The sequence below is a fragment of the Orcinus orca genome, chromosome 4 (genome assembly GCF_937001465.1).
Source record: "Orcinus orca chromosome 4, mOrcOrc1.1, whole genome shotgun sequence".
In the NCBI taxonomy this organism is placed as follows: Eukaryota; Metazoa; Chordata; class Mammalia; order Artiodactyla; family Delphinidae; genus Orcinus; species Orcinus orca.
In genome coordinates this window covers 127,030,711-127,057,095 of record NC_064562.1, presented here as the reverse complement: position 1 = coordinate 127,057,095, position 26,385 = coordinate 127,030,711, and the positions used below count along the sequence as shown (strand labels likewise).

At 39.8% G+C, this 26,385-nt stretch overlaps 1 protein-coding gene across 29 annotated transcripts in view; it reads right to left on the bottom strand.

Moving 5' to 3' along the window:
• Positions 1-26,385, bottom strand: part of ALPK1 (alpha kinase 1) — a 151,759-nt gene that overhangs the window by 4,693 nt on the left and 120,681 nt on the right. For 18 of the 29 annotated variants that reach the window (XM_049709631.1, XM_049709624.1, XM_049709632.1 and 15 more), the window contains 5 exons: positions 24,014-26,147; positions 21,233-21,386; positions 17,761-17,923; positions 16,299-16,485; positions 14,466-15,130 (listed from right to left, as the gene is read on the bottom strand). In XM_049709631.1, the coding sequence (XP_049565588.1) occupies positions 14,931-15,130; positions 16,299-16,485; positions 17,761-17,923; positions 21,233-21,386; positions 24,014-26,147 (2,838 nt within the window). In that variant the 3' untranslated portion in view covers positions 14,466-14,930. Of the gene's footprint in view, positions 1-1,321; positions 13,917-14,139; positions 14,285-14,465; positions 15,131-16,298; positions 16,486-17,760; positions 18,628-21,232; positions 21,387-24,013; positions 26,148-26,385 lie in introns of those variants that run through there. The other 11 variants (XR_007477314.1, XR_007477318.1, XR_007477320.1 and 8 more) reach the window with 8 other exon arrangements.

Sequence of the window (26,385 nt, the reverse complement as noted above, 5' to 3'; positions counted from 1 at the left end):
TTTAGCTTTATGATGTATCCTTAATCTCAATGATGCTTGTCTGCTCTGGCTAAAGGATGAACCACAGTCTTTAATTCATGAAACTTGAAAAACAGCCTTCTTAATGCACTTTAAAACACTTGGTTTCCGAGCCAAGACCCATAAATTAGGTCTTCTTTATTGCTTCTTTTAAAAATAATTCAGTACTTTATTTGACGCATATTATGTAGTAATACATACAATGAGGGTTAGCAACATTTATTGATCATTTTAAAAATTTGATTACTAACACATTTTGGCCACATAATAGTAGAATACTCCTGGTGATAATGATGCCTTATCACTAGAATCCAAGAACAGATGATAACCAATTTCTCCAGAGTTATAAAATAATGATAAAAATCAACATTAACACAACCCTGGGAACCATTATTTTTTATCAATTTTAATTAATGTACCCAAAATAGTTTAATTTTCTTAATTAAATAAGCACTAAAATTAAAATCATGGAAAATAAGAGGGGACTAAATCTCCCTAAGCCGTGGAGCACTCATCACTCTTTCACTTTTTTACCCAGCCGAAAAACAAAAACAAACAACAAACAAACAAACAGAAAAAACCTGTCCACCCAGGAGCTAATCCATTTTCCACACTCATTATCATTCAGATGAGTCTTTTGTAAGACAAAGATGGCGGCATAGTTTTTTTCAGTGTCTGAGAACGAACGCCTTTCTTGTTTGGATTGTACAAATAAAGAGGACCCTCTGGATCTAATTAAGAGATTTTCACCCGCCATCATTCATTCATTCAGTTCACAAACATTTATGGAACACGTGCAATGTGCGTGGCATAATGTTAAATAGTGTACTACACCAGGAGTTATGCCACAATGGGTCAATCATAAAACTACACTCTTAATTAATCTTGTGATTTTTAATGATTTAATTCTCTCATTCAACAGGGCCTTATTAACGACCAAGTGCTAGGCTAGGCACTGGTGCTGACAAAATGAACTCACAATCTCTGCTTTCACATACTCATAATCTAATGGGGGAGGCATATACATAAACAAGCAATTACTGCTCAGCTGAGGTCCCACCATAAAGGTTGGTGATGGTGTAATGGAGGCTCTGTGTGTGTGTGTGTGTGTGTACGTGCAAGTGTGTGTTTGTGTGCGTGTGTAACTAGAGGGAAGTAGGAGAAGAGTCAGAGAAGGTTTCCCTGAGGAGGTGAAACTTGAGTTGTCTTGAAGGGCAAATAAGAGCTTCCCAGGAGAGGTAGGGGAGGATATTGCAGGCAAAGGTAAGAGCCTCGGGAAACAGTTCTGGGAGGGCAGGCTTACCTGGGGAACTGCAGTCAGATGAGGCTGGGTGGATGTGGGACTACCTGGTGATGAGGTTGAAGAGAGAGAGAACAAGAGGATCATGTTGAGTATTATTTAGGCTAGGCCATAATGAACTTGTCAATATTAGACTATTTTGACTTAAAAAACAGTAATTTGATACAGTTTAAATGACATGATAATGATGAATAAGCATTAGTAAATAACTACATGAATGGAACCTATTACTGTTGCTGTTTTTGTTATTTGCATTTCCCACTTCTTCACACCCTGATTAGAACTGACTTCTCCAAAATATTTGCAAACGACGTGACCGACAGGGCTTAATTTCCAAAATATACAAACAGCCCATACAACTCAATAACAAAAAACCAAATAATCCAATCAAAAAATGGGCAGAAGACCTAAATAGACATTTCTCCAAAGAAGACATACAGATGGCCAATAGGCACATGAAAAGATGCTCAACATCACTAATTATTAGAGAAATGCAATCAAAACTCCAATGAAGGGGGTTTCCCTGGTGGAGCAGTGGTTGAGAGTCTGCCTGCCGATGCAGGGGACACGGGTTCGTGCCCCAGTCCGGGAGGATCCCACATGCCGTGGAGCGGCTGGGCCCGTGAGCCATGGCCGCTGAGCCTGCACATCCGGAGCCTGTGCTCTGCAACGGGAGAGGCCACAACAGTGAGAGGCCCGCATACCGCAAAAAAACCAAAAAAACCAAAAAAGTCCAATGAAGTATCACACCAGTCAGAATGGCTAACATTAAAAAAAGTCTACAAATAACAAATGCTGGAGAGAGTATGGAGAAAAGGGAACCCTCCTACACTGTTGGTGGGAATGTAAATTGGTACAACCACTATGGAGAACAGTATGGAGGTTCCTTAAAAAACTAAAAATAGAATTACCATATGATCCAGCAATATCACTCCTGGGCATATATCCAGAGAAAACTCTAATTTGAAAAGATACATGCACCCCAATGTTCATAGCAACATTATTTACAATAGCCAAGACATGGAAGCAACCTAAATGTCCATTGACAGATGAATGGATAAAGAAGATGTGGTACATGTATACAATGGCATATTACTCAGCCATAAAAAAGAATGAAATAATGCCATTTGTAGCAACATGGATGGACCTAGAGGTTATCATACTAAGTGAAATAAGTCAGAAAGAGAAAGACAAATATCATATGATATCATTTATATGTGGAATCTAAAAAGAAGGTACAAATGAACTTATATACAAAATGGAAACAGACTCACAGACATAGAAAACAAACTTATGGTTACCAAAGGGGAAAGGGTGGGGGGAGGATAAATTAGGAGTTTGGGATTAACAGATACACACTACTATACATAAAATAGATAAACAACAAGGTCCTACTATACAGAACAGGGAACTATATTCAATAGCCTGTAATAAACCATAATGGAAAAGAATATGAAAAAGAATATATATATATATATATATATATATAAATAAATGGAATCACTTTGCTGTATACCAGAAACTAACACAACATCATAAATCAACTATACTTCAATAAAAATTTTCAAAAAAAAGAAATGACTTCTTAAAAGCAAGACTATCCCCTGCATCTGGGGGGAGAGTCTGAGGTTACCTGCAGTTAAGTGGCCTTGGCCACTAAAGTTAGTGAGAGTGGGGCTGGGGAAATGAATTCAGCAGGACTGCAGAGGAGAAAGAGTTTAGATAATAATGATAACAAACTTCTATCACTTACTGAACACCAAAATGTGCCAGCCACTGAGCTAGGTCCTTCACATGCATTATCTCCATCCTCACGACATCACAAGGTGTGTCTTTTTACACCCATTTTACATATGGGAACGCTAAGGCTCTGAGAGGCTAGGTACCATTCTTCTAGTAAGTGGCAGAGCCAGGGCACATTCCTGTGATTTCACCAGACTCTTCCCTTCAAGGAGGCCAAATGAGAGTGACTGCAGGTAGAACTAGAAGTGACGTCACCACCTGCTGATGTTTAAAAGTTATTTCCCAGAATAGGAAAGACCAGAAAATCGGTGTAGCCCCACCCATCAGTTCAGTGCCAGAAGTTCTCGATTTTTAATTTTAATGTTTTTGGCTTTAGAGAGGTAGGGAGGGAGGAAGAGGAGAGGGTGCAGGAGATGAGGATGGGGGTCTATAAGAAGCAGTTTGGTAACATGGGAAGAAAAGTGAAGACAGGATGCTCTTTCCTCTCCAACCTCCCTGGCAAGCAACCAGCTGGCTCTATAATTTAACTGTTTACTGTAGCAAGGACAAAGAACATTCTGCTTAGTGAAGTCCTTCCCGACAACAGCTAAATACCAGGGGGAAAAAACTGTGTGCACATCATATAATTAAAACATTTTCCTTGCTTTATTCTCCTAAAAATGTGCATAGGAAGGAATATACAATCACCAAAATACAACATCACAATCTGAAATACATTACTGAAGGAGTGTTCTTAGCTGGGAAACTTTAGACAGTGTTTTCATCACTTTGGGATGATGGTCCAGTGGAGATGCTGCAGTTCTCTGCAGCCTTGTAATCTCGAAGCCACCCAGCATGCTCTCACAGTGGGAACAATGCCTCAGGAGCCCATGTGGTCCACGAGCACAGCATCTCATTTATTATCCAAGTGGCCTATTCTAGAAACCATCTTTTGGGTGTGCCTTTTCATTTGTTTCTTCTGTCCCACATGCTGAGAGTGATGACAAGGGTCATTTCTAGTTAATGTTGTGGACAGTGCACTTAAAGTGACCTTTCCAACTGAGAAGCAGCTATTCAGTCTGGATTTTTAAACAGTTTTCTCCAAAAAAAAAAAAAAAAAAAAAAAAGTGGGTGTATTTCCTGAAAAGTCATACTTCTGAATTTAGACTTAGGTGCCTTTGGCTCTCTGAGTCTTAGTTCTTTTCACAAGAAACATGATGTTGTTAGCGTTTGAAAGAGAAAATAACTCTAGGGTTATTTTGCAGGGGCAAAAGGGAAGCGACTGTCAGCAGGGTGGAATATATATTTAGTCTTTCCAGTAGAAACACTACAATAAATACACAGATCACTTGGCAGGGTCTCTTCTCTCTTCTAGCAATTGCATGAGCTAGCTGTACTGAACTATAAAATGCTTCATGAAAACAATATTTGCTTGATGACTGGACTGATTTTTAAAATTTATAAAGTATTGACTTTTCTTTTTCAATTCACCTTTTTTTTCAATTCACCATTTTAGCATTTGAGATACACTCTGGTTGGTAAATGTTCTGAGCAAGGCATTTTGGGCACATCTTCAAAAATCACCAAGGAACTAAAATAGTTGACATATACCAAGTGACCAAAGCACTTAATTCATCTTGATCTGTCTTTTAATTTAATTTTTAAGTTACTGACAAAATCTGGCATCTCTTCACATCCAGGGCAATTTGGAGCTTTCTGTCTCCCAATCATCAGCTACTGTGTTAGCCACTGAACAACAACAATGTGTCACTGGCCTATGTAGAACGGATCTTAAACAAAAGGCTTCTTTTTGATTGTTTGCATTTTTCCCCTTCCCTCTGGTAACCAAGAGTGAAATGTAATAAAAGCTGATACTTAGCAATGCAGAGTTTTAGAGATGCCAAGTTTAATTAGCCTTTATATGTGATCATGTTGTCTCAGGATGCTTAGGAATAATTTTTTGTTTGTTGACTGTGTCCTTGCTCAGCTCAGACAGGGCAGGGGCCATGCTGCCGGGATGGAGTGAGGAGAGCAGGCAGGAGGGGATGAGCTCGGGTCTCTTTGCAGTAGTTGTCGATGTCACGCTGAATTGCAGAGCTCTCACTAACGTCCAGCTCCATCTCACATCGTCTTCCTTGGTGCTCGTCTGAAAGACCTAGGACTTTGATATTTTAAATTGCCTTTGTCAGTACAATTTATGGCTTTGAGTCTTTGCACAAGGCATGTTTCAACGGCCCCAGGCTCCACTGCACTTAACCTTTATCTACACCCATTGAAGGACCTTGCTAACATGTCCATGGTAGGGCAAAGAGGCCAGCCACTCAGATGATGCCTGTGTGCTGGTCGGGCCTGGCCTGGCTCCTGCACTAACATGCCCCGGAGGCTGGGGAAGGATACAGCTGGCCAGAGGCTCCCGTCCCTCATATACCATCCTCTCCGATGCAGGTGGCTCAGTGACTGCTGTCCAGCCCAAGGGAACGCTGCACACGATCCAGGTGCTCAGCCCAGAGAGAATGTTCCCTATTGAAACCACGTTGGGAACACGGCCCTTCAAAGCCAGTCTCTGTGGGTCCTTCTGTTATTTGGAAAAGACCATGTCAAATGTCTAACAAAAGTGTTTAAATAGTCCCTCTCCTTTTTGGTGATTTGTGTAGGAAAAGAGGGTTAAATCTGGTGTCTGTCCTTGGCAGAGAAAACTTGCATATTCCAGCACTATCATTTATTCATATAGAACATGTATAGAATATATAGATGGATATAGATAAGCAATGTTTGAAAATTTTGTTAAAAGTAACAAAATAGGGCATTCTTTGATTTGAAACCCCATTGACTAGAAAAATGGTCTGTACTTTAAGGAAGAATTTGGCTTGGCAAAGTATGGGCAAAATGTACATAGTGAAGACATTTCTAACAACAGTGTTGCCTAAAATTCATGAGAACCTAAAAGAAAACAGAATTCCTTCTCTTTAACCTGTGTCATTTTCAGTGTATGGCTTAAATGGCAAAACACAAATTAAACTTGAATATCATTTTAAGTTAAAAAAGTTAATTAGAGAGAAATGAATTTTTCTCATGTTAACTTTAATTAATGCACTTATTTAATCTTAAACAGTTTGATACTCACTTGGGTCTTCTTCCTTTTGAAAATTACTTTTGAAAACAAATATAACAGTTACAGATTCAATTATTTAAAAATACTATTTTCTGTAATATGATAAATGTTTACCTCAGCTTGTTAAACTAAAGGCTGTAATCCCAACCTTCCATTGTGAACTCATTTCTGTATGAGATTCATTAAAAATTTTATTACTGTGTAGATCACACAATGGAATAACAGTGTTAATAACTAGATACTGTAGCTGCAGGATTTGCAACCTACTCTCATGAAGCTAACTGCCCCAGGGCCAGCGGCTGCTCATTTATTTCACCATATTTAAATCAATTGCTAAGGCAGTCAGACAATAAATTGCGTGCCCATCTCTGGTAATAAAATTGGCATCTCAAACAGCAGAGGCTTGTACAAAGATTTAATAGCTCCTCCTTTCGTGATGGATTCTTCTTTGTACCATTTTTTCAGGGAAGGTGCCTAGATGTAAAGTAACATTCTTTTTCTGCCTTCTTGTTAGATTCTCTGATTTACCACCGTATAGTTGAGTCCAACTTTTTCAGTTTCTGTAAAGCTCCCCTTACTGCTTGAGGGGAATTCTTTTGTCTGGGCAGCAGAACAAGATAACTGACTTAATCTTCCTAGTAACACGTGAGTCGCCATGTATCATTTTAATCTGCAAAACACTAGGGCTGAGTAGTGTCACATGCTGATTTTACTTTTCTATGAGAAAGTGACTCCCTGGTTCAATGATGGATTGCTTGTTCTCTTTAAACAACAGTCAAGATGGTGAATGCCCTGGGGTGATAGACAGAGTGTGCAATGGGAATAGGGGCCAATCTGATGGCCTGGTTCAAGTTCACCTGACAAAGCTGGAGCAGTCTGCAAGCAGCATTTGAGAAAGGATTATTCACACTGGCATTATAGTTTTGAATGCATTTTTCTCCTTGTGCAGCTGCAAAGCTCCCTCACACTGAAGGTTTATGCACCATAATAAAGAGATTTATTTTTTTTTTCTCTCACTCTCTCTTGCTTCTTACACTTTACACCTAGTTTCTACTGAACTGTTCAGGCAGAGGACATCTGTATAACCAAACTGCACAGAACAAGCATCATCCTCAAAACAATAGCAGTGCTGAAAGACAGTAACAAAAGCCTGACATTTCTGATGTTCGAAGGGACAGAAATTGTCTCCTTATCTTGAACTCAACTCCTCAAACTTAGCTTTCAAAATATTGTCATTTCACAACTCTACACACAAAAGATTATAATATAAATTAATTATTTAGTTCAATAATGGAATTTTTCTAAAAATTACTTGAAAATTTCCTAATATCAATTTTGCTATGAGAAATTAAAGAATAGGGGGAAGAAGTTAGAAAAAAGTAAACATGATGAAGCAAAATAGTTTTCCTTATAAAAACAGAGGTGGGGCTGAGGGGAACTTTGCTGTTCTTTCCTTCCAACTTTCTCCATCGTTCTGTCCATCCACTTATCTACCCACAACCCACCTTATTGCAGAACGGTTTTCTGAAGGCTGGAGAGCTCAGACATTCTTTACTTCTATAATTAAGACATAAATTATCATTGCCTCTTGCCTTATTGTAGCAAGAGGTAGTTAGCTAATAAGCACTTACTGAGCATATAAAATACATAGAATTACCACTGATGTCTCATTCATTTACTCACTTACTTAAACAAAAATGAACTAATTACCAACTGTTAAGCAGACACTATAAAATGCAAGTGTGGGATGGGGGATACAAAGGGGCCCAAGGCTCAGTTTAGGCTAGTGAGATAGACAGAGTCACCTTCGAGGGGGCCTCCGAGTGATCCCTGCCTCTTGCTGTTCATGCCCTTTTGATCTCCTCCCACACGGTACCAGGGTTGGTCTGTGCAACTAACAGAATATAAAAGTGATAGTATGTCACGTCTGAAGCTAGGTTATAAAAGATGTTGTGACTTCTGTCCCTCTTGACCTTAAGATTTTTTGCTCTGGTTGAGGCCAGCTGCCATATTGTCATATGGACAGGCCCACGTGGTGAAGAAGTGAGGTCTCTGACCAACAGTCATCAAGGAAGATGCCTCCTGCCAACAGTCACATGAGAAGGCTTGGAAGCAGAACCTTAAGTCCCAGTCAAGCTTTCAGATGACTGCAGTTCCACTGACATTTTGACAGCAACCTCAAGAGAGATTCTGAGTCAGCACTACACAGCAAAGCCAATCCCCAATCCCCAAGATCTGTAGTAACTTTGAGATGGTAGATAATTGTTATTCTCAGCCTCTAAAATTTGGGGGTAATTTGTCATGAAGTAATACATAAATAATACGACAGATAATTATAATTCACCTATAGTGTAGGTAATACGACACAAGGGTATATTAGCTTCCATGATAACTGTGCAGTGATCGTTGCATAGTTATTCGGGGAGTTCCAAGGAGGGGTAACTTACCTAGGTTGTGGGAAGGGAGGGAATGAGAATGAAGGGTATCAGGGAGGGTTTTCTGAAGGTGGTGTTGGTTGAAGTGAGCCTTCAAGGATGAGAAGATATAGGGTGTAATTGTCCCTGTAGGTATAAGCATGAAAACACTCACCAAGTGACAAAGCATCTTTGTACCAGGGTGGAAGGAGGCAGGGTGGACTACAAACTGACACCATAAGCAGTTCGGTGTTCCTAGAGAGTATATTACAAGACTGACAGTGGCAATGGGCTAAAGGAGAAAGCACTATATGATCGTCCATAATGTGGACTTTCTACTGAAAAAGAGAACCGTTTGAATTTCTTATTAAATACTATTTTTTGGTATAAGAAATACATGCTTATTGCAGAAAACTTGGAAAATATAGATAATAAAGAAGAAAATAAAATTCCCTACCACCAATACACTAGCCAGGGAAAAACACAATACACATTTCCATATATTGTCTATATATTATTTTTTCTATTTACATATATATACTGAGATTGTGATCAATACTATAAATGCTAGTTTATAGATTGCTTTTCTTTACTTTGAAGTTTGTATATCATTAAATATTTCTGGAAATATACAATTTCAATGGATGAATAATATTTAGGCATATGGATAAATTATAATATATAACTATTTCCCTGCTCTTGAAAAATTATTTTTTTTTATTTTTTATTAAAAAAAATTTTTTTTTACTATTATAAGTAAAGTTGTAACAGACATGCTTGTATATAAACATTTGTTCACATTTCTGATTATTTCCTCATCAGAGATTTGTAGAAGTACAATTACTGGGTCCAAGAATGAACATGATAGATTGTCAAAGTTCTTTCCGTAAAGGCTGTCATAGTTTACATTCCCTTCATCAGTTATAAGAGAGTTTCTTCCAACCTTTCCAGAATTATTACCTTTTAACACATTTGCAATTTGATGACTGAAAATAGTATTTCCTTTTTTTGTGAATTCACTATTTACACTCTTTGTCTGTTTTTTCCTCCTTGTTTGTTAGTGTTTTATGGTAGGATTTAAAGCAAGTTAATGACATGGTAAGGCTTGTATTTAAGAGAGATCACCAGTGTCTCGGAGGATAATGTGGGGCAAAACAGGAGTCATAGATCACACAGACCTCAATTAAGGTTCTGGTCATAGGGACAGAGAAAGAAATGAATTCAAGAAGAGCTAGAGAAGGACTCACAGAGAGTTTCCTCACATTATTACCTACATCCCTATTCACGCCCATGTGCATTGCACTCAGGGCTCTGCCTTCTCACCTGTTACCATGGGTAAACTATCCGTGCTTTGGTCTAAAGCCATTCCCTCCATTTGTATGATTCCATCCCTCTCACCTACTCAACGGCATTGCACCAACAATTCTTTATTCTGTTTCTCCTGTATCATCATTTCTTAAATCTCTTCAACTCTCCCATCAATATGCTGTAATTTCTCCCATTTACAAAAAAAGAATCTGTATCTCTCCTGATTCCACTTTCCCCACTACATACCACACCATTCCTTTGTTCCCTATTACAGCAAAACACACAGAGGGTTCTATTTGCTCTTCCTCCAATTCTTTTCCTCTCTTCTCTCTTAAACCCTTTTGTGTGGATACACTCTAAGGTAAACCCCAGAGAATCACACCCTTGTATAACTCCCTCCCCTTGAATGTGGGTGTAAGTTGTGAGTGGCTTCTATCCATCAGAATAGGCTCTTAATTAGGTTATGTTACATAAAACTCCCTCTTAACCTACTGGAAAGGAAAGAGATGCTCTCCTGCTGGTCTTGAAGAAGCTTAGCTGATGAGAGGCGCTGTGAAAGGGCCCCTTGGCAGGAAGCTGCAGGTGGCCACTGGGAGGTGGGCGTGGCCCTCTGCCAACAGCCTACAGAGAAATGTGGGCCTCAGCCCTGCAACTGTGAGGAGATGATTCTGCAACAACCTGGTGAGCTTGGCAGTGCATTCTCCCCTTGTTAAGCCTCCAGATGAGAACACAGTTGGCCAACACCTTGATCACAGCCCAGGGAGACACCGAGCAGAGGACCAGCTAAGCTGTGCCCAGCCTTCTGACCCATGGTGACTGTGACATGATAAATGAGTGTTGCTTTGAGCTGCTAAGTGTGTGGTAATTAATTGGGCAGCAAAAGAAAACTAACACACCTTTCCAGGCAAGTTTTCAACCCCAGTATGAAACTACACTGCCCATATCAAGGTCAGCAGGGAACTCCACATCGCTAACTTCAACAATGTAGTTCACAGCCCTCATCTTATCTATCAGCAGCATCTGACACAATGGATCATGCCCTCCTTGATTCATTTTCTTCACTTGATTGAGAGGATTTCCTCTCCTTCATTCTCTTTTTCTCCTTTTAGAACTCCAGCTAGTGATGTTAGTTAGACCTTCTCCTTCTTTCCTCCAAATCTCTTAGTCTCTCTTTTATATTTTCTATCCCTTTATCTTTCTGCTGCATTTTGGTTAATTTCTTCACATTTCCCTTCCATTTTAATAATGCTTACTTGAGCTATGCCTAGTCAGCTATTTAACCTTTCTATTAAATTATAAATATCAGTGACTGTATTTTTCACTTTTGAGAAAGTCTGTGGCTCTTTTTAAACCCAGCTGGTCTTTTCCTGTATTTATACAAAGCTTAAAAGTATTTCAGAAAACTAATACTGGATATTTATTGTTACTTTTATACAAAATATAAGTGTATCATATTAAATAAATGAGTAACAACATTAAGGGGAATGAGAACCAACAGTTTCCGGGCAGCGATTGCCTCTTGTGGGGAGGAGGAGGTAGAGATCAGGACATTTAATTTCTTAAGCCAGATATATGGGTGTTGGTGTAAATAAATAACAATTTAAAGAGATTTTTAAAATGTAATTTTCTGCAAATTCCTCTCAATAGTTCTATTTCTGCCTTTTGAAATACAGAGATATGTATTGTTTCAAAATCTTTATTCCTTTCAAATTCCTGACTTTGCTAGTCTCATCTAACTTAGCAGGTATCCTATCTTTTTCACTTCACAAAGAAAAATGTGCTCTGACATATGCTTTCTAATAACTTCTTTCTCTATTACCTTCAATTTCCAGTTTCTTCACCCATTATTACCCCTTTTTCTTTTACGTTAGTAGAGACATCAATATTTCTTTGTAATATGTTACCAACAAACCATATGTAACAAAGTGTGTAAACATCCCGACCTTTTTTTTTTCCGCTTTCATCTTCTACAACAAGGGTTGACAAAGTTTTTTGGTAAAGGGCCAGACAGTAAATATTTTTGACTTTGCAGGACAAATAGTCTCTGACACAACTGTTCCACTCCGCCACTGTAACACAAAATCAGCCGGAGACAATACATAACTGGGTGAGTGTGACTGTGCTGCAGTAAAACTTTACAAAAACAGATGGCGGCAGGATTTGATCCATGGGCCAGTTTGCTGATCCCTGTTCTACAACATCCAAAAGGTCACTCTGGGGCTTCCCTGGTGACGCAGTGGTTGAGAGCCCGCCTGCCGATGCAGGGGACACGGGTTCGTGCCCCGGTCCGGGAAGATCCCACATGCCGCGGAGCGGCTGGGCCCGTGAGCCATGGCCGCTGAGCGTGCGCGTCCGGAGCCTGTGCTCCACAACGGGGGAAGCCACAACAGTGACAGGCCCGTGTGAAAAAAAAAAAAAAAAAAAAAGTCACTCTGTCAGTTAATGGCTTCTTTTTGCTGCTAGCAATCTCTTTTCACTGTCCTCAGTCTCTCACCCAATACATAATTCTATTTCTTCTTGATTTTTCTGCAGGATTTTACATTGTCCAACACTCATTATATTCATTTCTGATTAGTTTGTTTGATGTAAATCTTGGTTTTGATCATCTCTATCTATCCAGTCCTTTGGAGTTTTCTTGGTATTTTTTCCTTTATACGATCTTACATTTAAAGAACATTTCTGGAGATTTAAAAATATATACAAAAGCAGGGGCTTCCCTGGTGGCGCAGTGGTTGAGAGTCCGCCTGCCGATGCAGGGGACACGGGTTCGTGCCCCAGTCCGGGAAGATCCCACATGCCGCGGAGCGGCTGGGCCCGTGAGCCACAATTACTGAGCCTGCGCGTCTGGAGCCTGTGCTCCGCAACAAGAGAGGCCGCAACAGTGAGAGGATGGCACACCGTGATGAAGAGTGGCCCCCGCTTGCCACAACTAGAGCAAGCCCTCGCACAGAAACGAAGACCCAACACAGCCATAAATAAATTAATTAATTAAAAAAATATATATATCTACAAAAGGGGAAAGACTAGTGTAATGAATTCTTATGTACCCTTCTCCTTGCTTCAAGACTATCAAGAAAAAGCCAAGCATCTTTCACTTTTTTTTGGCTTTAGTATTTTTAAAAGACGTCACTTCATTAATTTTATCTAACACTCAATACACATTAAAAATCCCTAATTGTCCCCAAAATGTTATTTTATTATTGATTTACTGTCCCACTTTTACTGATGATTGATTGAGGTGTAGAGTCACCTCATTATAACAAGAGACACTCCTATCACCAGGAAATTCCAAGGGATTTAGGAGCTCTGTGCCAGGAACTAGGGACAGAGACAATATATATATTTTCTGATTTTTCCAAATGGTGGATAGGGTTGGTATAGTGAGCTAATTTGCTTATCCCCTTTCTCAAATGGAAAACTTTAAGTGCTTCACTATTAATTATGATATTCCTTTAAAAAAAAAAAGTTAAAATACCCTTTATCTGATTCAGAACCTTTTCCTTTATGCCTAGTTTGCAAAGAGCTTTTTTTAACCATAAACTGATTTGTCTACATCTTCGAGATTATAATATGATTTTCCTCCTTTATTTTGTTAATAAGATAAATTAAAAATTTTTCTTTAATAAACTTTTGTTAGTTTGGGTTTTTCAAGAAGCCAATGCCAAGAAGGGATTAGACATATAAGGTATTGGTTGGGAGAAATGACTGTAAAGGATCAGTGGGGGAGACCATGATGGAGGTCTGGCACTGTGAAAGGAGAGGGCAGACAGAGGAGGACTGGGCAGGAAGAGTCTCAACAGAGACCACAGCAGAGTGCTAAGAAGGTTCTGGTCAGGCTAATGGGAAGAGCTTGTGCATAGTCACCCGTTAGAAGTATTTTACGCCTGGCATCCTTGCTTTACTTAGTCACTGGCTGAGAGCCACTGGGGGAGCATGACTTCAATTGTGAACACAGTGGTAGATCGAGAGGGGTGCAAGCTGGGGGTGTCAGTCAACTATACTCCCCGTATCAGGAGATCTGAATGGTTCTCACCTGCTCCATCTGCAATTATGAAAAGACATGTGCAGTAAACTCAAACTGAGAAAGGAATAACTATTTAGAATTCAGAACCTGCACGTATGTAGGCCTGAGTCACATCACTAGGTAAGGCACTCAGATTTGCTGAGGTAATAGTTAAGGGAAATTTAGAATGAATAGTGGAGGAGGGAGAGAGTGTGTACCAGTTGCAGCCCCGAAGACTAACTGCAGTAAGGGAATAGCTCACCAATCTTTCTGTAAACTTCCGGTGAGCTCATGGAGGCACTGATCCCCAAACCTGTGAAGCACCAGATCTGTGTGGTGCAAGGGCAGACTGTGGTGGCCATCAAAATGCACCATCTTCCCTCAGACCTCTCACAAGTGTAAATGCACTAGAAGAAAATATGGGAGGATTAAAAATAACAAAACCCAGAGTAGGGAAGATCTACGGAAGACATATAACCTAGAAGCCATAAAATAAAAGACTGATGAATTCAAGTGTATAAAACAAATTCTGCATGGAAAAAAGGTTCATACAAAGTCAAAAGACAAACAAAAAAAAAGGAACGCATATCACAAAGGCCTGAATTCTTTAATATATATATAAAGAACTCCTAAATCAATAAGAAAAACACCAATAGTATCAGTCTTGATGGACAGTGACAAAAGCTCCAAAATTTCTGGCTTAAGCCAGAAAAGTTTATTTCTCATGTGTGTTTTCTGTCTATCGTGGGTCAGTGGGGCTCTTTCCTGTGATTTCCTCATTGCAGGACTTATGCTGATGAGCAGCTATCTCCTGGTGTACTCTTGGTAATTGCGCAGAGGGAAAGAGACTCTGCCCTGGTGTTGCCCTGGCAATTTAATATGGGCCTGAAAGTGATACTTATCAATGCCTCTCACAAATCATTGGCTGGAACCAGTCCCATGTTCCCACCTAAACCCAAGGGACCAGGCTGTGCCATAATTGGTGTCCCTGGAAGGAGGGGAGAGCCCGGCACTGGTGAGCAGCACTAAGTGGTCATTATCACTCTAGATAGTCTATGAATTATTTGGTTTCTCAATTGAAGGTCTTGTCAAAGAAAGGCGATGGCATATTTCATTACATTCCACATGCTGGTTATTAAAGAAGTAAAAAATTCCTCTCTTTCCAAAATTGGTAGTGACATCTTTCTGATCAACAGAGTGAATCTGGGGATCTGTGAGGTAGATAAGCCCTTTTCCATTACCAGTCACCCAACCTAAAAGAGAAATACATATGTCTGAGAATTAAATCCTCTATAAATGTCAGTAAAGTGTTTCTGGAAAAAAAAACATATGTATAATATATACAAGACACTTTAAAAACCTGGTCATCCTCTGGTTTATGACAAATAAATTTCTGTTAAGGGACTTGGCGTTGCATATTCCAATTATTGCTTTAAGAAGAATAATTAAATATTGGGTAATTAAATTTGTCAAATATGACATACCAGACCCAGGAATTAGAGAGCAATAACATGCACTTAGTATAATTATTAAATCACAATATTTTCATGATCCAGAAGTTTCTTTAATGCTTCACTCATTAGTTCATACATTCCTCTGTTCATTAACAAATATTTATTGAGTGTACACACTGTATAAAACACTGTTTTGGGTGCTGGAGATACAGCAGTGAACAAGTTAGTAAAAAATCTCTGTACTCATTTGTGTAACATTCTTGTGAAGGGGGACAGATTAATAAATAATATAAGTAAGTAAAATATGTAATATAACAGAGTGATGATAAATGCTATGGAAGGGGGATAGAAAAGATCTTGGAGGATGGTCATAGAATCTTTACTAGAAATAATTATAATAAAACTCATTTATCATTTAAATGAAGTATAGAATAATGGCTAACAATTCTGATAAATAAAATACCAAACTGAAACAAAATTTAAATGTTAATGCAGATTTTAAAGGAAGTTAGATTCAAGTACACACAGCTTTCTGTTCCATAATGATTCCAGTTATGAAACCCAGTATCACACCTGTAATAAAGGTAAAGAGCTAGAGGAAAGAAAGTGTGGAAAGACTGTGACACATTAAAACATGCAGTCATAAGAAACCTACATCACTCAAATCCACTTAAGTGAAATTTTAAAAAAAGCTGTTACGGATTTGCTCTAGAATGAAGCCCAAGAGAATGTGAGCCAGATCTTCTCACTGATTATTTGACACCTTAGACACTTGTAGAAAGCTTTAAACATTTTTTCTAGGCATCATTTGCTACATACAGCAAAATTGATTAATTTAATTCCAAATAGTAGCCTATGCACTGAACAATCTATTTATTAAATAATGATTAGTAGAGCTAGTTACAAAACCTCACATTTACATATAAATAATACTAAAAATAAAAAAATAATTCCCAGTTTCACATACCTTGTAAATCAACCACAACATCTCTATGATTGGAAAACTCATAAGAAAAGTGGCCGTAAGCCAAGCCATATTCTGTGGCTTTGTATTCTGTTTTCACCACTTTCGTGTTATTTGACAATTTTACAAATTCTCCCAGTATGTAAGGTTCCACACTGACACATCCTTTTATTGTCTTGCCCTCTAAAATCTGAAAAGTAGAAATGGGAGACAGTATAACAATGGTGAAGGCCATGGTCTTTGAGGTCAGAAGATCTCAATTTGAACCCAGGCTTTGCCACTCAGGAGCACTATTACTTCTCTAGATTTTGGTTTCCTTATTTGTAAAGTGGGTGTAATAATAGCTATAGGACCATTAAAAGGATTATATGAGACCATGCATGTAAAGTGCTTAACATGTATGTGGCATATAATAGAACCTAAAATTTTTATTATTCTTTTATTAAAAAGTACAAATAAAAATTAGTCCATGAAGTGACCTATGCTAGGGGGCTGGCTTGCCAGGGCATGTAGCTAGATCATGCACTGTGACTCTGGGTTAGAATATCAGCTCAAGCATTTTTGTGCAATGTGATCTATTTTGTAGACTGTAGAACTATTTTGTTTCAAAGGTTAGAGTTAATGTTTGTTTGTTAAATGCCCAGCATAGTGCTTCACATAAAGAAATTGCAAAATAGATAATAGCTATTATTAAATAAGTAATAAAATATGGGTCTAAAAATATCTCTGGCCAAAGTAAAAAAAAAAAATTCTTTAGGGTGTAAATATGCTAAGATCCAGCACCTTTGGGGAAGCAGGGTATTCTTAATCCAAAGAAGAGAAATGTCAGTGGGGATGGGTGCCTTTGCATATTTAAACAGATATCATAGTGAAGAGGGATTGGTCTCAACGGTCCCAGAGGGAAGAGCTACAATCCAGGTAGAAATTAGAAGATGACCGATCTGGGCCAACTTCCTAACAACTGGAATTATTTAAAGTAAAAAAAACGATAATTATCTTTTTCTTACTGAAGGTGTTTAAGCTATGGCTTAGTTATCACTTGATTGCAAGGGGTGGGGGTCAATGAGTATGAAACAGGATTTATGCATCATGTTGAGGGAATAATTTGTATTAGATATGATCTTTAGGGTCCCTTCTCTCTCTCTAAAAGTACAAAGACAACACAAAGGAAAAGTATACTAAAAATGCTAACTCGACCATGACGGACCAGGTACCAGGATCAACAGATCTTCAAATGTGACTTGAAGGATCCAAATGATGCATCAGGGTACAGAGGGTCATATTTCTTACATATCTTACAAGTAGTTGAAGCAGATGAAGTAGACGAAGGAAGCTGGTAACTGAGTTTATTGAATTTTACCAGAATGATGGTGGAGGTAGATGAATGGTAGGTTGGCAGTAGAAATCTAACCTAATATATATTTACAGTCCTGCTTAATCAAACTCTTGATTTCTTTAATCTTACCAGTAATACTGAGGATGGTATGTAGAATATCTGTGTGTGAATATTTTGTTCATAAAGTCTCTTGTTAAATTCTGTCACATAGTGCTGTGCAGTCATCTGCCTCTCCACATCGATGAAGTGGTGCCAGAGCCCCTTCTGCTCCTTATATTCTTTCCCAACATATCTGTGAATGGAAAAAACCACAAGAAGAAATGCAAAGTGATCCTACTATACAGTAAGAAAGAAGACGTCAAGAGAGATATGCAAAAAAGCTTGAAAGATGTTACTCTTTCTCCGCCTTAGATTGTTACTGTATCCTACTATACAGTAAGAAAGAAGAGGTCAAGAGAGATATGCAAAAAAGCTTGAAAGATGTTACTCTTTCTCCGCCTTAGATGTTATCCTATCTCATGACTCAAATAATTTTGTAAGAGCCACCTGAACAGTGAAACATGATTCATACTAGCTGACTGATGGTTAAGTCTATGTGTCAACCTGATTTGTCCATAGGGTGCCCAAGTATTTGGTCAAACATTATTCTGGGTGTTTCTGTGAGGGTGTTTTTGGATGAGTTTAACATTTAAATCAATAGACTGAGTAAAGTAGGTTGCCCTCCCTAATGTGCGTGGGCCTCATCCAGTTGAAGGGACAAATGGAACAAAAGGCTGACCTTCTTTCAAGTAACAGAGAATTCTTGCCTGACTGCTTCTGAGCTGGGACACTGATCTTTTCCTGCTTTGGGACTTGAACTGAAACATCATCTCCTCTTGGGTCTCAAGCCCGCTGGCCTTTGGACTGGAACTACATATCATCAGCTCTCCTGGATCTCCAGCTTGCCAATTATAGATGCTGAGACTTGCTAGCCTCCATAATTATGGGAGTCAATTCCTAAAAATAAATCTTTATGTATATATGTATACATATATATATATATATATATATATGTATATATATGTATATATACACACAGACACACACACACATATACATTACTGGTTTTGTGTTTCTGGAGAATCCTAATACAATGACCCCAGATGATACTGATTTTAAAGAGAAAGTGTCCACTTAGTGTAGTAGTTCACCAGACTTCTTTGGTAAGTCAAGGGAGCCAGCATGGGTACTGGAAAGTGCATGGACTCTGGAAGCAGATCTTTCACTCCCTGCAGCATGACCTTATATTAGGTCAACTAATCAATCTGAAGGTTTCCTCTACCCTTTCCTTTTATAATTACTTCATCTGTTCAAATACTTGTTTTCCATCATCACCTATTATGTGCACAACACTTTTTATCCTACTTGGGATTCATTGTGATTCCTGTATTTGAAGATTAGTATATTTTGGCAGTTCTGGAAAATTGTCAGAAATCATCTATTAAAGTAGTAATTCTTTTCTATTTGCTCTGTTATCTTTTTCTGGTCAGATGTATGTTAGACCTTTTCACTCCATCTTCCCTGTCTCTTCTTCTCTCTTTTATTTCCCATCTCAGATCCTCCTATCATGTATCCTGGTATATTAGTTGCTTAGGACTGCTGTAACAAAGTGCCACAACGTGGGTGGCTTAAACAACAGAAACTGATTTTTCTCACAGTTCTAGGGTCTGTAAGTCTAAGATCAAGGTGTCAACAGAGCCATGCTCCCTCTGAAGGCATTAGGGAAGGATCTTTTCCAGGCCTCTCTCCTGGCTTCTGATAGTTCCTGCTTGGTGGCAGTGTAACTACAATTTTCACATCATTCTCCCTGTGTGTGTCTATCTCCAAATTTCCTCTTTTTATAAGGATACCAGTCATAGTGGATGATGGGCCTATCCTACTCCAGTATGAACTCATCTTAACTAATTACAACTGCAATGACTCCATTTCCAAATAAGATCACAGTCTGAGGTACTTGGTGTTATAAAGTCAACTTGAATCTGGGGTTGGAGGGACACAATTATACCCGTAACACCTGGCTTCACCACTTTGACGTGTGAATTGGTGCAGATTTCTTAACATCTCTGTGTCTCAGTTCCCTCATCTGTAAGATGGGGATACTAATACAGTAGTAACTACCTCATAGGGTTTTTTGAAGATTAATTAAATTAGTATATCAATGACTTAAAACAGGGCTTGGGAAGTAGTAAGAAATGTACATGTTTACTATTATTAGTATTATCATCAACAACCTTTTCAAGAAATGTATTTCTACTATTTAAGAGTCACCCAATTTCTCTCTTTTTTTCTCTTCCTATTTATTTCTTACATTTTTTGGATTTGGCTAAAGATCAAGGTCTACATTAAAAGTCTTGCCCATAGGTCCTTTAAAATACACACATGGTATAAAATTAGGCCTTAAACCCAATGAGTACCACCTGTGATCACTAATTTTCAGGTGAGATTTTGCTTAAAGTTGTCGTCAAGAACTAAGGCCAAACAAAAAACTTTCCAGGTTATTTGCCTCAGTGGGGGTGGCACTTCTTTAAAAAACCTATTTTTGAGCATGTAGCCATTCCTTTGTCCCTGCTTTATATCGGTGGTCTCTATGGATGGACCTAGAGACTGTCATACGGAATAAAGGAAGTCAGAAAGAGAAAAACAAATATCGTATATTAATGCATATATGTGGAATCTGAAAATATTGGTATAGACGATCTTATTTACAAAGCAGAAAGAGAGACACAGATGCAGAGAACAAACAAATGGATAGCAAGGGGGGGCGGTGGGATGAATTGGGAGATTGGGATTGACATATATACACTATTGATACTATGTATAAAATAGACAACTAATAAGAACCTACTGTACAGCATAGAGAACTCTACTCAGTGCCCCGTAGTGACCTAAATGAGAAGGAAATCCAAAAAAGAGGGGATATATGTATACGTATAGCTGATTCACTTTGCTGTACAGTAGAAACTAACACAATATTGTAAAGGAACTATACTCCAACTGGGGGGAATAAAATATATATATATATATCTCCGTGGTCTCTAAACTCATCCCCTTCCATGTGTAACTTCTGTCACTAGCTGCTCTCTCATCCCTCCCCTGCCCAAAACTTCTATGGAGGATGTCTTAAGGATTCAGTATTCACTTATATCCCTGGATATACTTCAACCCTGGCCTTAGAGGATTTTTCTGCCTTTTTTTGCAGACTCGTCCATTTACTTAGAAATATGGCTTGCATAGTTTAGCCTTTCTTGCCACCATTTTTTGTGACAGTGTTTAAGACTCTGTGGCCTGTCATATAGCCAGGAACACTATTTTTCTTATCTGTACAATGGGGTTTAATGTTCCCTAATGGGTTTGAAATCATGTATATAAAACATCCAGCCCAATGGCTGACATAATGTGGGTCCTCCATATATGATAATGAGGAGGAGGAAAAAGGAGCTGAATTCTGAAAACATATTTGAGCCATTTTTTGAGCCCTTTCAAAGTCTCATAAACAATTACTTAATAGAAGGGAAAAATTGGCCCTTTTTACATTAGTGATATAGGTGCTTTTAAGCAATACCTCCCCAGAGTTTCTTCTTGATGAAGATGATGTACCCAAAATGCATTCCTTTGTCTGCCTTTCTTCTTCACATTCAGGTAGTCCCCCAAATACACAACAGTTTCCTGGGCTGTCCACAGTTCAGATTTCTTGGAATATTTTAACAAAAGAGCATCTTGAAAAAAAGATAAGATGAATATTGATCTTATTTTTCAAAAAGATCTTACAATTCATGGATAAAATTGAAGTAACACAGGTCCCAGTCCAGCTCATTTGAAATATTCAACTTTTTAATATATTTTCTCAAACTTTATCCTCTTCTATGACTATTACTAAAAAGTTAGTGAAGTACGATAAAAAGGTAAAGCTTGAGAAATTACAGTGAAGAATAGCCTTTGGTTCACAAAATCTCTTGTTTGTGATGGAAACGTATTAAGGTCAGAGCTTCTGTATGAAAGTAATGGAAAATAAAAGGGCTTTTTTTTTTTTTTTTCGGTACGCAGGCCTCTCACTGTTGTGGCCTCTCCCGTTGCGGAGCACAGGCTCCGGATGCGCAGGCCCAGCAGCCATGGCTCACGGGCCCAGCCGCTCCGTGGCATGTGGGATCCTCCCGGACCAGGGCACGAACCCGTGTCCCCTGCATTGGCAGGTGGACCCTCAACCACTGCGCCACCAGGGAAGCCCAAAAGGGCTTTTTAAACAGCAAAACCCCAGAGACCATCTTGGAACAAGTGATATGTGTGTGCATCTTCTTCTAATTATCTGGGGACCTCAAATAATAGAGGCTGCTACCTATGCCAGATCACGCAGATAGAAATAAATTGAATAATTCTACCCCAAAGGCTCCTGGCAACACCAGGAATCCTAGATTGCATATGAAAGTGCACCCTAGTTTTCTCTTACATATTTTGTTTACGTTGGGAAAGTCCAGGAACTACTGAGAAAATATAGCTACTGTACAAAGACGCAAACTCAATTGAAAAAGCAAAAGATAAGAGGAAAAAGTAAGGGTTGTTTCCACCTTAAAGAAAGGAAGACCAATGCTAGCAAGAAAACATCTCTTTAAGGGGGAAGACCAACATGAACCCTAAGGAAGAAATGCAACATTTTGGATCCAAGTTAAAGTGAAGTGAACAAAGACTTCCAGTGTCTAGGTTGTGATAAAGGGTAAATGAACAGGAGACTCGGAAGAGAAAATACTTAAAGTGAGATAAACCCACAGGTCTGGGATCGGTAAGGGAGATGATGGGGTTGGGGGAGATGGTGATCGCGGTTGGGTGACTCAATCAGAGAAGCTGGGGAAGGAAATGGAAGGTGAGCTGCTTGCACACACACATAGAAAGGGCAGTGAACTGAGGGAAGAAGCAAGGGGAGAATGCATAACTTGTTCAGTTTTTTCAACTTTGGGCCTTGCTTCCTCCAATGTGTTTTTTCACCTATAAATTGGCACACAGACAAAACAATAAGGCAGCTACCTAACTCTCAGAAATGTGCTTTTGAAACTGCAGAATCTCACAGTAAGCAGGGAAACCCTATTATTAGAAAATTTTGCTTCTTTTGGCAACAACCTGATCTGTCTTTTAGTCTGACTTCAAGGTGGCAGGCAAAACACTGAAATATTTTGAAACAGAAATTCTTTACATTGGCTTTACACTAAGTCACTGGGGAGCTCTTAAAAAATAAGGATGCCTGGATCACATCACAGACCCATTAGGCTGGAATCTCTGGGGTGAGGCACTGGAAGTTTAAAAAAGCTAAAAAGCCTCTTGGGAGATTCTCAGGACTTCCCTGGTGGCGCAGTGGTTAAGAATCCGGCTGCCAATGCAGGGGACACGGGTTCGAGCCATGGTCTGGGAAGATCCCACATGCTGCAGAGCAACTAAGCCCGCGACAACTACTGAAGTCCGCACCTCTACAGCCCATGCTCCACAACAAGAGAAGCCACCACAATGAGAAGCCTGTGCACCGCAACGAAGAGTAGCCCTCGCTCGTCGCAACTAGAGAAAGCCCGCCTGCAGCAATGAAGACCCAAAGCAGCCTTAAAAAAAAAAAAGCCTTTTGGGAGGAGATTCTCATGCGATACCAGTGTTGAGAACTACTACTTTAATATCCAGTGCTCAGCAATCTACGTAGTTTGTTTCCTCTGAAATTCATTTTACAATATATATTTTTTTCTCATTCAAATAATTCTTCAGTACCTTGGAGGGCATTACAATGTGATCCTCTGGGCTAAGAGAAGAACCTTCTTTTGTCTTTGTCCCAGCTTCTCCACCACTTCTAAGCTGTTGTGGACATGCTGATGGCTGGGTGGCCCCAGCCGAGGCTTCCTGCTAGGGGAAGAGACCTTGCGCTGTTCCTTAAGCAGGAAGCAGTTGGTAATTGTACCTGATCAATCCATTGACTGGCAAGAAACCACTTAGGACAGGTGTGAAAATCTCTGCCCACTAGAAGGATGATGTGTAACTAGGTCAAACCCCATCTCCCTAGGATTTGAATGGGAAAAATAGGGAAAAATCAGCTGGTTGGTAATGAGAATCAGTGGAGGAGACAAATGCTGAGTGTATATGGCATCCAGAGCTGTTTAAGCCCTGACTGATGACTGCTCCTGAGTCCTGTAAGATTCTCCCTTACTGCCTTGTGTGTCTTTATAGCACGGAAGAAGGTCCCTGAACTACACATTTCTCTATATATTCACAAAGCATAATGGGGTCGATATCTTTCATGAGCTTTAAGTGATCTACATAACAAGAGCTTCAGAGGGCCCGGAACATGCAGAGATGCTTCCTGAAAGGCTGTACTTACTATGTGCTCCATGGAGTTGCCTGGACTTAAAAACTCCTGTATTCTCCAGTCTCTGGAACAGCCAATCATGCCTCACCCCTGCCAAGAGTTTTTCAAAGTCATCAGGCTGCAGGGTGCGAGCCTTAAGGATCTTTTGTGTTGTCATTCCTGGCAATGAAACAAAAGAACTTCCACTGGAATTCAGAAAGGACCATGGATTTTCTCCCTCAGAAGAACCACTGGAAATTGCAGGTGATTCCAACCACCATGCCAAGGACGAGCTGGAGCTCTGGCTGCAGTTTAGCAGGTTTCCAGGTTCATTTGCTTCCTCTGTGGTAGTGCAGTCCTCGCTGAGGACAGGGATGGAAGTGTTACCACTTACAGAGGAATTGGGGATCTGGGCTCCCTGACCACGCAGCTGCCTCAGAGCACATGATCTGTGAGAGCCATGTGTGCTTGTGGCGTGAACATCTGTGCTGTCCAGCAGTTGGCTCTCCTCATCCACCGTGGAGGCATCAGGGTCAATGCCCTGCTCTTTGACTGAGCCACCAATTTTCCCTGAGTCAGGATTTTGAACAAGCCAATGAGGAGTGAAAGTGCTACATGCTATCATGGAACTTTTGCCCAGAGGCTCGTCCACAACTATGTGGAAGTCTACGGGCCTATCTTCTGCTCTCTCTGCTGTTTCTTCTTCTGCGTCAACCCAGCAGGGGCTATCTTTAAATGTGGGACCTGTGTCTCCTTTGATTTCTTCTCTCTTCTCTTCTTCATGACTGTCTTTGGCATCACAGTTGATTTCTGGAAACTTATCAATTATTTCAAAGGTTTCTTCTTCTTGGATCGGAGGATATGTGGCCATGTTCTTGGGCCAACCAGAATCAGAAGACCAAGAAGCAGAACCAAATGAGGGTCTGGAATGAGCAGAAGTATCTCTGGACCCCACATTTCCAGCTTCCCACATACCTTCTGGAGCTCCTTTTAACAGCCCTGCACCTGAGGCCAACAAAGTGCCTGTTGTGTTATGAGGAGGAAAAGTTGTCAAGGGCATGGGCTTGGGTAGTTGACTTTGAGAAGACTCTAAACTGTCATCCCTGGACACCTGGAGAGAGAGCCCTTGAAGCTCTGAAGACAGTGGATGTACAGCTCTGCTCTCCCCATCGATCTCCAGTTCTTCTGCCAGGGCAGTGGAACACTGAGTGTCCACATGATGCTCTTCCTTGCTAGGCTCTCTTCTGGCTGACATATCACCAACATGGTAATTCACTTCCTCCCAGCTTGTAGAAGAACTACACCCTGATAACTTGCTCCAAGAACTGGAGCTCTGGCTGTCGCTCAGAGACTTGTTCAAAACAGCTCCCCCACCACTGCTATGGTGTGTTGACTCAGCCTCAGTCTCCACATCTTCATCCACGGAGACTCGAAATGCATCAGAACTGGCCAGGTTTCTCCTTCCTACCCTCCTGAGTTTCTCCCAACCACTCCTAGCCATTTGGGAGGAAGATATTACCATGCCTTTTTCAAAACGTGGTTTGTCCTCAGTAGTACTCACAGTATCTATGTTTTTTGTTTCTGTTTTTAGATCAGTGATACAGACTCCTGTTTTTGTATCTTCCTGTTTATTTTTGTTGTTTCCACAAGTGCTTTCAAATATTTCACACACTGAAGTGTGGTGCTGTGAATAGGTTTCAATAATTTTTTGGAAATCCACTTGCCCATGCAAGATGGGTTTCTCCAACCCACACTTGAAACCCTCTGGAACATAAGACTTGTCATCTAAATTTGAGAAGCTTTGAACTTGTAACTGTTCCTTCACCCTGGTGATAAGAGACATGACTTCCTGAGAGACAGCTTCTCTCTCCTGACTTCTGGAGGAAATACTGAAAGTATACAGCTTTCCCATAGCTTCACTACAGAGCTGACTTGCTGTGTGGACCGTCTCCATCTCCCCATAGAGCCTCTGGTGCACCGTGGTGAGACCGAAAGCAGCTTTGAGGAAACTATGGAGCTCCTGTTTTCCAGTAACTGGTTCATCACATTTCTTGGTAAGGAGGCCAATTTCAAAGGCCTCTTTGGCTTCACACAGATATGAATTTTTCATTCCTGGAGGACAGTCATTAGAACTACTATATGACAACAGGCATGTGCCACGTATATTCTGAGGAAAATACCAAATACAAAATCAGACACTGAATTGGAAACTGGAGGTGAATCAGGGAAAACTTTTCATCCCTGGAGGACAGTCATTAGAAATATTATAAAAAAATAAACATGTGTCATGGAAAAATACAGAAACTACCAGCTACCATCCTACCGTAGCCCTGATACTTTTTGATCAAAGACGATAAATTTGTTACTGTTGCTATTGTTAGTTTTAGCAAACAGAGTCTATATGT